General features: G+C 42.6%; 1 protein-coding gene across 12 annotated transcripts in view; it reads right to left on the bottom strand.

The window, feature by feature from the left end:
• The window catches only part of BNC2 (basonuclin zinc finger protein 2), a 449,492-nt gene extending 436,652 nt beyond the window's left edge, over positions 1 to 12,840 (bottom strand). For 3 of the 12 annotated variants that reach the window (XM_063714201.1, XM_024252082.3, XM_063714203.1), the window contains exon 1: positions 12,604 to 12,838. In XM_063714201.1, coding sequence (XP_063570271.1) covers positions 12,604 to 12,606 — 3 coding nt within the window. In that variant the 5' untranslated portion in view covers positions 12,607 to 12,838. Of the gene's footprint in view, positions 1 to 12,302; positions 12,397 to 12,603 lie in introns of those variants that run through there. The other 9 variants (XM_063714199.1, XM_024252087.3, XM_024252080.3 and 6 more) reach the window with 8 other exon arrangements.
• Between the last annotated feature and the right edge of the window lie 1,556 nt (positions 12,841 to 14,396).

The following is a 14,396-nucleotide window of genomic DNA, read 5'->3' as shown; positions in this document are numbered from 1 at the left end:
AAGACAAATTTTCTCAATAATGGTTTTCTTCCCCCTTTCCTTTTGAGGTATTTATAAAACCAAAAACAATTATTTCTGGATACTTAATTCTACCCTCCAGGGCATGAAGTGTGTCTCTTATCATACGGAACACCTAGAATGCTTTTAAACTCAATGATAATTAAGAAACATCAAAGTAAAACCAGGGTGTTTCACAGGGAACTAGGACCTATCATCTTTTGGCTACCGAATGACATATTTCTTGTCCCCTGGAGTACTACCAAGACTTTTTTACCTAAACAATAGAATGTACTTTTTTAATGTAGCCTTTACTCTTCTGAGGATCAGACATATCCGAACTTTAAAAGTAAACTGCTAAAGGCAACAAAAGCAAGAATACACAAATGGAACTGAATCAAACTTAGAAACTTCTGGTCGGGCACAGTGGCTCACACCTGTAATCCCAGCACTTTGGGAGGCCGAGGCGGGTGGATCACAAGGTCAGGAGATCAAGACCATCCTGGCTAACACGGTGAAACCCCGTCTCTATGAAAAATACAAACAAATTAGCTGGGCATGGTGGCGGGCGCCTGTAGTCCCAGCTACTCGGGAGGCTGAGGCAAGAGAATGGCATGAACCCGGGAGGCGGAGTTTGTAGTGAGCCAAGATCGCACACTGCACTCCAGCCTGGGCGAAAGAGGGAGACTCCATCTCAAAAAAAAAAAAAAAAGGAGAAAAAAGAAACTTCTGTGCTGCAAAAGCAAAGGAAACAATCAGCAGAGTGAAGAGACAAACTATAGAAAGTGAGAAAATATTTGTAAATCATATTTCTGATAAGGGGTATCCAGAACATATCTACAACTCTTAAAACTCAACAACAACAAAAAAAGCCTGATTTAAAAATAGGTGAAGGACTTAAATAGACATGTTCACAAAGAGGACATATACAAATGCCCAAAAAGCACGTGAAAATATGCTTAACATCAGGCATCAAGGAAAGGCAAATCAAAACCACACTGAGATATCACCTCAACCATTTTTGAATGGTTACTATCAAAAAAAAACAGGAAATAATAAGTTATGAGATTGCAGAGAAATTGGAACCCTTGTGCACTGTTGGCAGGAATGTAAACAATGCTGCCCTTATGGAAAACAGTATGGAGGTTCCTCAAAAAATTAAGAACTACTGTATGATCCAGCTATCCCACTTCTACATATATGTCCAAAGACTGAAAGCAGTATCTTTTAGAGATATTTGCATACTTATATTCACAACAGCATAATTCACAAAAGCCAAGAGGTGGAAAGCAAACTAAATGTCTATCTACAGATGAATGGATAAAGAAAATGTGGTATATACATATGACGAAATATTATTCAGCCTTAAAAATGAAAACAATCCTGTTGTATGCTACAACATAAATGAACCTTAAGAACATTAAGTTTCTAGCCAAGTGAAATAAGCCAGAACAAAAAGACAAATATGTAATGCATGATTCCACTTCTATGAGGCATCTAAAGTAGGCAAACTCTTAAAAATAGAAGCTAGAACAGTGGTTTCCCAGGGCTGGGAGGAAAAGGTAAACGGGAGTTGTTATTCAAAGGTTAAAAAATTTCAGCTTTGCAAAATGAAAATGTTCTAGAGATCTGCTGTACATTAAGTTACAGAAAACACTACTAAACCGTACACTTAAAAATGGTTAAACATGGGCCAGGCACGGTGGCTCATGCCTGTAATCCCAGCACTTTGGGAGGCCGAGGCGGGCAGATTGCCTGAGGTCAAGAGTTGGAGAACAGTCTGGCCAACATGATGGAACCCCATCTCTACTAAAAATACAAAAAAATTAGCCAGTCATGGTGCCGTGTGCCTGTAATCCCAGCTACTCGGGAGACTCAGGCAGGGGAATTGCTTGAACCAGGGAGGCGGAGGCTGCAGAGAGCCAAGATCACACCACTGCACTCCAGCATGGACGACAGAGTGAGACTCCGTCTCAAAAAAAAAAAAAGGATTAACAAGGTACATTTTATGTTGTTTTCTACCACAATCCAAATTGCTTTTAACAAGGTACATTTTATGTTGTTTTCTACCACAATCCAAATTGCTTTTTAAAAAGTCAACTTCTAAGGAACTAAGAATAGCTAAAACAATCTTGAAAAAGAAGAACAGAACGAAGTTGTAAGACTCACACTTCTCAATTGCAAAACCTAATACAAAGCTACAGTAGTCAAGACAGTGTGGTACTGGCATAAGGACAGACAGAAAGATCAATGGAATAGAACAGAAATTTCAGAAATAAACCCTTATATATCATGGTCAATTAATTTTTGACAAGGGTACCCAGACACTTCAATGGAGAAAAACCGTCTTTTCAACAAATAGTGCTGGGAACAACAGACATCCACATTCAAAAGAATAAAGTTGTACCCCTACCTCATACTATTTACAGAAGTTAATTCAAATGGATCAAAGATCTATGAATCCACCCTGTAGGAGCTCAAACTGTAAGACGCTCACAAAAAAAACACAGAGGTAAATCTTCATGATCTTGGGTTAGACAATAGTTTCTTAGATAGCATACCAAGGACAGAAACAACAACAACAACAAAAATTGATAAATTAGACTTCATCAAAAATTTTTGTGCTTGAAAAGGCACCATCAAAAAGTCAAAAGAAAGCTGGGGCTGGGCGTGGTGGCTCATGCCAGTAATCCCAGCACTTTGGGAGGCCAAGACCGGCAGATCACCTGAGGCCAGGAGTTTAAAGAGACCAGCCTGGCCAACATAGAGAAACCCCATCTCCATTAAAAATACAAAAATTAGCTGGGCATGGTGGCACATGCCTGTAATCCCAGCTACTCGGGATGCTGAGGCAGGACAATGGCTTAAACCCAAGAGGTGGAGGTTGCAGTAGGCTGAGATCACGCCACTGCACTCCAGCCTGGGCAACAGAGCAAGACTCTGTCTCAAAAAAAAAAAAAAAGACAGCTGGGCACGGTCACAGTGGCTTATGCCTGTAATCCCAGAATTTTGGGGGGTCAAGGAAACATGATCGCTTGAGGCCAGGAGTTTGAAACCGTATCAACATGGTAATACTCTATCTCTACAAAATATATATATAATATTAAAAAATTAACCAGGCATCGTGGCTTGCACTTGTAGTCCCAATTACTACGGAGGCTGAAGCAGGAGGATTTCTTGAGCCCAGGAGTTCAAGGCTGCAGTGAGCCATAATCACACCACTGCACTCCAACCTGCATGACAGAACTAGAAAGACCCTGTCTCTTTAAAAATAAATAAATAAATAAAGACAACCCACAGAATAGCAGAAAGTATTCACAAACCTTGTACCTAGCAGAGGGCTTATACTCAGAATATATAAACAGCACTTAAAACTCCATAATAAAAAGACAAACAACCCAACTGAAAAATGGCCAATGGAGACATGTCTCTGTTTTCCAGAAAAGATACACAAATGGCCAATAAGTGCATAAGATGCTCAACATCACTAGCCATCAGGCAAATGCAAATCAAAACCACACTGAGATATCACTTCATAGTCACTAGGATGATTCAAATAAAAAGATACTACTTCACACCCACTAAGATCTGTAAAAATAAAAAGACAATAACAAGGACCAGGCGCGGTGGCTCACGCCTGAAATCTCAGCACTTTGGGAGGCCGAGGCGGGAGAATCACGAGGTCAGGAGATCGAGACCATCCTGGCTAACACAGTGAAACGCTGTCTCTACTAAAAATACAAAAAATTAGCCAGTCATGGTGGCAGGCGTCTGCAGTCCCAGCTACTTGGGAGGCTGAGGCAGGAGAAGGGCGTGAACCCGGGAGGTGGAGCTTGCAGTGAGCCGAGATTACGCCACTGCACTCCAGCCTGGGCGACAGAGCGAGACTCCATCTCAAAAGACAAAAAAAAAAAAAGACAAATAACAAGTGTTGAGGAGGGTGTAGAGAGACTGGAAGAATTATACACTATTGGTTGGAAAGTAAAATGCTGCAGTTGCGTTGGAAAACAATTTGGAAGTTCCTCAAAAAGTTATAAGTAGATAGGCCATACTACCCAACAATTCTACTCTTGAGCATATACCCAAGAGAAATGAAAACATTATGTCCACAAAAACTTGTACATGAATGTTCAGGGCCACATTACTCAAAAAGTGTAAACAACCCAAATGTGCTTTCATTGAATGGATATGTAAGAGGTAGTATATCCATAAAATGGAATATTAACGTACATTTTAAGTGGGTGAGTTATATCTCAATAAAGCTAATAATAGCAAACTGCTATGATTATATAGTGTTATCATATAAAATATGAAATGTACCATTTGGAAAGGCACTTAGAAATTACCAAATTCACTTGACTTACAAATGAGAGAACAGAGGCTATCAAAAGTAGGTGGAATAGAACAGGGCCTCTATAGATACCCGGTCCCAGCGCTGTTCTGAGTCTCTAACAGGCAACAGTACAACTGCCTTCCAAGAAATAGCCAGTCACCTGCGTAGAGATACTGACTGGATAAAGAGTAAGTGCAGGATACCTGCAGAGAGTAGCTACTGCCATGTACTCCTCTCTCTTTAATTACCACACAGCACTAACCTATTTTGTTCTAATTTGGGGGTTTTCATTGCCAGGGGAAGAGTTAAAATTATGGCCTTCATCTTCACAAGTCCCTCTTTTCTCTTCTACTACTCCCAACACAAACCATAATAAATGGAAATGGAACTATTAGAAAAAGGAATGTTAAGACACTCATGCTTTTTCTGTGGGAAGGTCACCAGCCTTAGATGACCACGGCAGATTCATCTATATATATCTATACATATCTATATATATATAGATTTTTTTTTTTCTTTGAGACAAAGTCTTGCTCTGTCGCTCAGGCTAGAGTGCAGTGGCGAGATCTTGGCTCACTGCAACCTCCGCCTCCCAAGTTCAAGTGATTCTCCTGCCTCAGCCTCCCGAGTAGCTGGGATTATAGGTGCCCGCCACCACGCCCGGCTAATTTTTGTATTTTTAGTAGAGACAGGGTTTCACCATATTGGCCAGGCTGGTCTTGAACTCCTGACCTTGTGATCCACCCACCTGAGCCTCCCAAAGTGCTGGGATTACAGGCATGAGCCACCGCGCCCTGCCCCATCTCAATATATTCTACACAGTACTTCCACCCGCTGGCCAAAAGGCTGGGGCATAGCCCCAGGATAGGATAGCTGGGCATTTAGCATCCCACCTGAGGGAAAGACTATGAAAAATAGCTCTCTCTCTTCCCTAAAACAAGGATAACTTAGCCCATACTTTCACAAGACACTAAGAAAAGCTTAATAGAGGTGGTTGGGCACAGTGGCTCACTGTGAGATCACGCTGTAATCCCAGCACTTTGGGAGGCCGAGGCCAGTGGATCACCTGAGGTCAGGAGTTCGAGACCAGCCTGGCCAACATGGTGAAACCTTGTCCCTACTAAAAATACAAAAATTAGCCAAGCGCAGTGGCGCACGCCTGTAGTCCCAGCTAGTCGGGAAGTTGAGGCAGGGGAATCTCTTGAACCCAGGAGATGGAGGTTGCAGTGAGCCAAAATCACGCCACTGCACTCTAGTTTGTGCAACAGAGCGAGATTCCGTTTCAAAAAAAAAAAAACCTTAACAGAGGAAGTACAACTGTTAAAAAGCCTTGCCTAAAAGAGGTAAGGTCAAGAAAAATTAAAAATAACTTTACAGGGATTTGGCAATAAGTCATGAACATATTTGAAAAGTCATTGGAGGACCCCAAAAGAGTTTGGAAAACTGACAAAATTTGTTGAAATCAGGAGACAAAAATATTTTATTTACCCTCAGTAAAAAAGGTTCTCCTAGTTTAAAAAAGAAAAAAAGACAAACTTTTGGGTAAAGAGGGACAAATGTATTATAATGTACCATTTTCTATTCAAGTGTTTTCAGAATTCTTAAAAAGGTAATTCTCTTCATCTCTAAGATTTTAAGATAATATTTTCCAATACAAAATTTACAAATACTTATTTTATTTATGATTTGAAAATGACCACATTATCATCCTTTTTCTCCTCTGCATCTAGCCAATTAAGCAAATGTATTTCTAAAGAACCAGGCTATGCTAGAGGAAAATCAAAGGGGGAAAAGAGCAAAGGAAAATTAATAGGCTACATTATTTTTACACAGATTTTAAAACATATATATGACATCTATGAAATATCTTTTAATTATTCTCTAGATATGGAAAAAGATAAACTGCTAATAGATCCATTCATATATATGATTTAGTCAGTACTAAAAATAGTTGTTAGTCACCAGAAATACTGCTTTTGTCCTCTGAAAGATTTGAAAAAAGAAAGTAAGACTTTTCATTGCTGTCAAATGTATTCAATTTTCCCCTCAAATGAAGTTTAGATGAAAACAATGTGACTGACAAGCCCCGCACAGGCAAATCTTGGCAACCCTCAACTCTGTCTATCTCCTTGGCCTGTTAAGCAAAATTCCTTCACAAACTGTTGGTCTTTGCAATAACTCCTACAAAGCTCATTACTGCCAGCGTCGGCCTATCCCCCATGTTGTGCATTTATCCCTGGGATGCATATCAACATGTGGCACATGTCCTTGACATGCACAGAAGAGCTGCACCCCAGGACAGCAGCATGCACGGCAATAGTCTCGACGCTTACTTCTTTATGGTTGCTGGGATGTAACCGAGAAATCTAATAATGTGACAGTGGGGCCTTTCGGTTTTCCCTTGCCTTTCCAGACAGTGAAGCTGCACAGACACTAATGAAAGGTTAAATGAATAGGAATAGTTGACAAGAGGTACAATAAAGAAGGAGCTTGGTAATCCACAGACACTGAGCAGAGATCCTTGGCTCAAGCAGAGAAAGGACAGCACATCATCGAGTCACAATATTTAAAACAGCTTGCTATACACAGAGGCTTTTGTGTCTGGGTACACGTCTGGCTTTGGACTGAAAAAAAAAAAAAGACACTGAAAAGGAATTTCAGCATGGGGCACTTTGGCAAATGTAAGGTCATTATAAGAGAAAAATGTTTTGTGTAGGTTGTTACATCTTTGTAATAAACACAAAAAAGCAGGGACTATGAACTCATGAACCACAAGTTCCAAGACAATACTGTACATTATGACAACTATTAAATACCGTATCTAGAAGGCTGGCTTGATGCTATTCCCACTGGTAAGATACACAGTGAGTCATTTAGGAGTTTCACATTCTGCCTTCCTTATGGAAGAATTACTGATACTCATCTTATTAGAGTTTTATAGTCAAGTTCTAGTCTTTAGTGAACATAATTTGTTACAAATACAACCAAAACTCTCAAAGCCACCTTCTACTCATTGAAAAACTTCACAGCAGTTACTAGCAATTTGTGAAGTACCAGGCAAACTTTTTGTAATTGCAAGTGATTGCAATTGTGAAATGGCCTCAACTAGAATTCTTAATTATCGAACCTATTATTTTTTGGTGCCCTTCTCACTATACCTCAAGGGAAGGTTGTATGCCTTAGGAAGTTTATTTTAAATTATAACAGCAAAACAATTTAAATCACCAAGAAAAAAATACTCTAGAATGTCAAAGAGAAAATAGAGCAAAAAGAACAAAACTGATGTTGTTATGTACCGATATTTTTAATGGAAAAAAGTTATGACGATAGCAAAAACTTAAAGAATGATATATCTGTAATATCATTCTTATACATATTGAGTTAGAATATAGGTTCTTATGCATTGAGTTAGAACATGGGTTCATAACAAATGGTAAAAGCATACTGAGAATATATTTCAAAACAAGGGAGGCTCTTTGAACGGCCAAATTAAATTATAGCTGAACTCTTGAGTGTACTGAGGGTTCTAATAAGCAACAAATAAAGACTTTTATTGGCTAGCAACATAATGAGAGCTACTGTGCAAAAGATTTTAAGAAGGACAAATCTGGGTAGTTTATCTCACTGGATTATATTATTTACTTAAATGATAAATATGTTTGTCTAAAGTAATGCTCCTAAAAACTAGTATATAAATATTAAAGTGCAATTATGATCAATGACTCTTTAACATAAATGTATCACAAATGTTAATGGAAAGTGGTAAATATGAAATTAAATGACAATTATTGAATGTAATATCATTTAAATCCTATTTCTTTAACTTATTTTTTGACCCATAATAAGTCAGGTTTATAAATAGTTTAACATTTATGCTTATAACAGGAAGCATTTATTTTAAAGAAAATTTCTCTCTGGAATACAGCAGTTGTATGTAGAACTACTCCAAAACCATCATTTACAGAAAAGGGGTTGTCCTTCATAAACTAAAAGAAGTTAACCCACTTCTCGGTGATTTCGTAGGAAGCTACTTTTAATAGAACTCTGAAGGCTGGCCTCCTAAAACGAGAGTAACTCCCTCAGTTGACAAAAACTACAAACAGTAGTTAGTCAAATCAAAACATTTAAAATATAGTATCTGGTTGCATTTTGCCTGATCTTCAAATCACCTGAAAGGCAAAAGCCTAGAAAGCTTAGCTGACGCCTTGACTGTTCTTGTAGAAAGTTCTTTTGCTTCTGTCACTTTTAAAAAAAAAAAAAAAAAAAAAAACCATAATAGCACCTCCCAGCCTAAACACTGAGCCAGTATTCATTACCTACTCTTTTTGTGCAACATTCTGATGGCCAGAGTGTTTTTTAAACCTTAAGTGTATCTAATAAAATCATGAGGCTCCCTCTAGCTCTTCAGAGGGGAGTTTACTAACCAATGATACTATATAATTCCCATCCAACAGGAAAGATTTGACGAGGCTACCTCCCCTTCCACAAGAAATGTTTTCCACTCTGTTTCTTGTAAGGATGTAGATGGTAAATGAGACCATCTGCTGAGTAAATCAGAAAGCGTTGCTCCTTATATATTTATCAAGTTAAGAATCTATAAACTGCTTCCAACCTAAGCTTTATGTACAGAATTCTATAGTGAAACTTTAATCCGTTTAAACCATACGACATAAATTTACCCATCCTGTCTAAAATTAATTTTAATGTCAAAAAACAAATAACAACATGTATGAACATCCACAGAAATTCAAACTTGTGGTCTGGTCTCAGTTTTAAAAATCTACATTTAAATGCAGAATCTCAAAAATTCAGGGAAAAAAACACTTCATGAACTGTATCTGTAGGGTTTATATAAAACAAATATGCTAATAGTATAGAAAACATTTTCATGTACCATAGTATTTATACACAACACTAGTATAATGACTTTTTTATTGTTTAATCTTACCTGCAATTTAGTATTGGATATTTGGGGATCGTAGGTTGTTTAGAAGACTATAAATAATATAGTTGAAGCATGCCATCTTACAATAACCATAAAAGCCACATTGTCAACCGGCAAATCATCTCAAACAAGTGAATGTGAACAGTACTAAACTGAACTCTTCATATTCACTAAGGCCATCTTTCAAATACTTAAGGAATATTTAAAATCGTGCTGAACCCTTAACTCTAAAATTAAAAGTAAAGGAAACCACTAACTTCAAGTCATCATCTATTTTGGACTCCCTTAATATAAGAAATATTCCCAGGAACAACAACAAAAAGAATAGCTCCCTCTACCCCCCCACCCCCACCCCTTTTTGAGCCAGTGTCCAATTTCTTCTTTTCTGAACAGCTGTATTATCCAACTTAAGTTGCTCTGCTAATTTCAGTCCCACAAGGACTAACTTGGAAGGCAAAAAAATACAAGAAAAGATCAATTTGCTGGGAAAGATCAAATGAGAAAACTGTGGGGACAGCACCAGGTCAGCGTGTGGAGAACTAAGCAGACCTGTTCTTCATTAACTGCAGCTCTCTGGGGATGTCACACACTACCTGTCCGTGGGCTTTATTGAACCGCCTAACCCGCCTCTCTGTTCCATTCTTCTGGGCCCAAGTGAATCATATCCTGCTGCTGACAAGTTAGCAGGGGACTGGGGCTGCAACATGAAAGTACTTTTCTTTCTTGTCTAAATCAGGCAGATTTTTGAAAAGACGACACAGCATTGACTCGTGACATGGCAAGATGAAACGAGAGGTCTGGGCCGGTCTTGGAGCTGTGCAGATAAAAGTAATCAAATGACACTCCTGGAATGCAAATTGGCATTCTTGACTGCAGCAATTGCACAACCATGAAACATCCCTGACAGCAAGCAAGATTAGGACAAAATGTTATGTAAAGCACTGAACTCAGGAACTCTCACTTGAAAATTCAAACTGTAACACTTCCATTTTAATATAGCAATAGTCAGCTCTGCTTTTGTCTGCTTCTTTTTGTAATCACATATCCCTATCTGACAGATACCTTACATCTTAAATAGAAGAAAAAATCAGGTATTAGGAATATACTATTAACATTTTCCTAATATTAATTGTAAAATATAATGCAGTTTATTCTTATTCAAAGTCTTACATGCAAACACCACCCAACTTAATATTCTCAAGAGGAAAAAAAGTTTCAGACCCTTCTCAAAAGATACTCAAAACAGTTTAGGTTCAAGCTCGTTATTACTTCCCTCAGGTAAAGATACTCCTGTACTTTGGTAAAGTGATTAGCAACCTGGACTTTTAATAGAGTGCACTCTGGGAACTAAGAACTTCATTAAGACTGAACAGTTTACATGAAACGGCTACAAATATAAAACACAGATACTCTCTAAAGGCTCACAAGGGATTGTGCGTGTGTGTGTGTGTGTGTGTGAGTCCAAAAAGTGAAAGTTCTGTTAACTTGTACAAGGTCTCACTACTAGGGTACATCTTCAGATCAGACATACTAAGTAACAGTGCCAGAAATAAATTCCTCCCATTTAAAGCATGTATGCGTGTGCACAGTAACATCTGAAACTGCAGAATACAAAGCAGTGGAAGGCAAACAGGCTTAGCCACAGTTCAAAGTCATTAGGATATAGGAATAGATGTGTAGACAAATAGTTAATATAGATCTGTAGACAAATAGTTAATATAGGCTAGGGTAAAGGGAAGAAAAATAATACCTGCCACCGGCTTTTACAGTGTTCTTGTGTAAAATGCCCGTTAGAAGAAAAACTCTCAAGCTCTAAACAGATATATTTAATATTGTTGTGATGTCTCACTTAAACACGGCTTTCAACAATTCCAAGTGTCCACGAAGTATATAAAAAAATAATAAAACAGGCCACTTTCTGCCACTTTAATCCTGGGTACACAGGATTATTTTATGATGTCTTTTGTACGTCAGTTTTACAACAGCTTGACTCTAGGGTAAATGGGAACCATCATAAATCGCACGCTGCTTTCAAAACCACTTTAATTTCTGTCAGCGTTACTGTAACCACAGTCCTGGGCTCACGCTTTTGTGTGTGTGTGTGTGTGTGTGTGTACGCGCCCCTGCATTTGACAGTCGCATCTCCTACACTCCAGTTGTGACTTTGATCACTGAAACAAGAGATGTCACATTAGGGAGCAGGCAAGAGGAAAAAATGCCAACCCGCTATCTCACCTGTATTCTTATATGTTCCCTCTACATGCGGAACACACCATGTCAGATCCCCAAGTGGGGGTAACAATAGCGACGCTGGGTGGAAGCAAACTAAAAAGAAGGGAGTGGTCAAGCCCCATTTCTAACAAATAACTTCCCCGAAAGCGGACAGAGCGGCTCATCACCAGGCGAACTAACTGCACGCTTCCTCGCTGCAGAGAAGTCGCTTCTCGTAGAGAGGCTGTGCTGAAGTCTCGCTTGACAAAGCCAGCCCATCTCCTCCACCACTTGCACTTGGAACTTTTTTTCAACCTTAAACTCACTTCACCGGAGATTTCACCTAGGGTTTTTCAACATATATAATTTTTTATTCTGCTCCCTCCCCAGGCCCCAAATCCCACCCTCCAGTCAACGTGCAAGTAAAACAAATCGGCTCCTATAGAATTGCACTTCGAAAAGAGCCGTCTCTGCAGGGTTGATTTTCCTGCCCTGTGTTCTGCACCTTCTCCGTAAAGCCTGCGGGAGCATTTCCTCCCATCTCCATTTACCACGGGAAGGTTCCGAATGTGAAGACGAGGGGAGGGGAAGAGTCAACGTGCCGGGCCCGGGCGGCTGCGCCCCAGCGCACCCGGCACCCACGCCCAGCCGCCAGTCCCTCACTCGGCGGCAAGTTGTAAAAGTTCCCGTAGGTCCCAGCCGCCTTCCTCTCTTCCCCGAGCTCCTGCCAGCGCTCCATTCATCCCCCACTCCCCTCCACCTCGTCCCCCCAGCCCGTCCCCAACGCCCTGGAGCCTCCCCTAGCCAGCCGCTCACCTTCGCGTGGAAGCCGCGAGCGGGGCCGACCTTGAGGAGCCCCCTCACACGTGCACCCTCCCACCTGGAGCTCGCCTCGGAAACTTGGGGCCAAGTTTAGGGGAGGCCACTGGGAGCGCAGCGGGGATCAGGTCGGACCGGGGTTCTGGTCCCCGGCCCGCCCTCCTCAGCGCCCCTTGCCCCTCGCGCCCAGGGCCGGAGGGCGGACACGGCCCCCGGGCGGCCCCGGTGGCGCTCGGGCGCGGGGGTCATTTCTGAGGAAGTCTAGAATAAAAAGGGAAGGAGGGTGGAAACTTCTTACCATCTCGGCATGCTGGTTGTCAAGTGCAGCCCCCGCCTCTTGGTCTCCTCTTAGCGGCCGCGCCTGGACCAGCCCCTCGGCCGCCGCTGGCTCCCTCCGTCTCGGCCTTTCTCTCCCTCCCCCACCGAGTTCCTCCGGGCCGCCGCTCTCGCCGCCTCCGCCTCCCCGCCCGCCCGCGCGCGCCCTCGCCGCGGCCCCTCTGCGCTCAGGTGACTGATTTACACTCGCGCCGGGGTCGCGCTCGCGCCCCGAGTCCCAGCCGGCACGGTTCCCCGGCTTCTCCTCGGGACGAAAAAAAAAAAAAAAAAAAGGAACGGCCTGTCCCGGGAGGGGGCTGCCCTGCTCGCGGGAGGCGGGGGACCGGCGGGCGAGGTGACCTCGGCGGCCGCGCAAGCCCCACAAGTTTTTCCTCTCTCTGCAGAATTGTCGTGACTACAATGTTGCTTCCCTTTTGCAAAATAAAAGTCGGTTGGTTCGTTGTGTTGTTTGTCCTCAGAGGTCCAGGGGCTTGGGGAAGGAGGCTGTATGTTTCTCCCTCCCCCTCACCCTGTGACTTGTTTGGGGGCTTTTTGTTTGTTGTTTGGGTTTTTCTTACTCTCTTTCTGGGGATGGAAAAAACAACTTTGTGGGGATGGAAAAACAACCCTGGCGCCCCCCCCCCCCCCCCCGGGAGCTGCGGGCGTGGAGGTGGAGGTGGCCGCTAGCGCCCAGCTGTCACACACACACAGACACACACACACACAAAAATTGCGGGGCGGGGGTGGGGAGCGGAGCAAGGAGAGGAGGCTGCGAAACGCCGAGGAAAGGGCGCGAACTTTATTCCGACTGCAGCAAACCGCGGCAGCTCTTTCCTTTTCGGGCACTCGGGCGTCTCTGTCCCCTTTGACCAGTTCCTCCTCCCCAGCCCCGCACGCCCCCTCCTCCCCTGCCCCTGCCCCTTCCCCGGCGTCCCAGCCGCGGCCGACCCGGCTCCCCGCGCCCCTCTCAGCCCAGCTCCTCCGCGCGCCGCTGGGGAGAAGGCGAGTGAGGCGGAGGAAAACCCAGGGGACAGAAACCTGGGACGAGAACGTGCTGGGAGAAAAGGCCAAAAGTTGCGCGCAGCTGGGGGAAAAAAGTTTTTCTGGTGGCGGCGCGTTTTGTGCCGGCCCAGACGCCGGCTTGCGGCGAGGGCTTCCTTCCCCTTCCCCTGGTCTGGGCCGCGGGCCCCGGGCTGGAGAGGAAGGAGGCTGTCGCGCCCGCGAGGGAAAGAACAGTCACATCTGCGGGTGACACTCAGCCGACCCAAGTCACCCTGCCTTGGAGACTCAGAAACGCCGACAACAGCCTAAGCGCGCACACGCCTGCAGCTGAAGGGTATTTCTTAAATACAGGCAAAACACACTCCCCGGCCGCGAGAATGGGGCGGGGGTTGGGGGGAGCTTAATCATCATCATCTAACTAACGTACACTTTGTGCCAAAAACATCTCCGCGTTGTGCAGATTTATCATAACTAGAGCAAACTTTCTGCTTATCTAACATGGGAGGAAGGCATAAGTTTCAAGCATACTCCCTGAGCACTAAGAAATCAGAGAATCGGCGAAGACTTGGCAGAACAGCAGGTATGGTTACCGGTTCCTACTGAGAATTGAGAATCATCCCTTCTTCCTTTCTCTCTTCCTCAAATAGAGAGAGAGACTACTTAATTGCATTCAGAGGACAGAATTAAATTCCTTTGAAAATATGTAGCCTTGGAATTACATAGTTTTATTTTCTTTGCAGAGTCTGGTCTTAGTTTAATATAAATTTTCACAGT

The sequence above is a fragment of the Pongo abelii genome, chromosome 13 (genome assembly GCF_028885655.2).
Source record: "Pongo abelii isolate AG06213 chromosome 13, NHGRI_mPonAbe1-v2.0_pri, whole genome shotgun sequence".
NCBI classification, from domain to species: domain Eukaryota; kingdom Metazoa; phylum Chordata; class Mammalia; order Primates; family Hominidae; genus Pongo; species Pongo abelii.
Note: the sequence above shows the minus strand (reverse complement) of the source record. Positions and strands in the feature narration are given on the sequence as shown.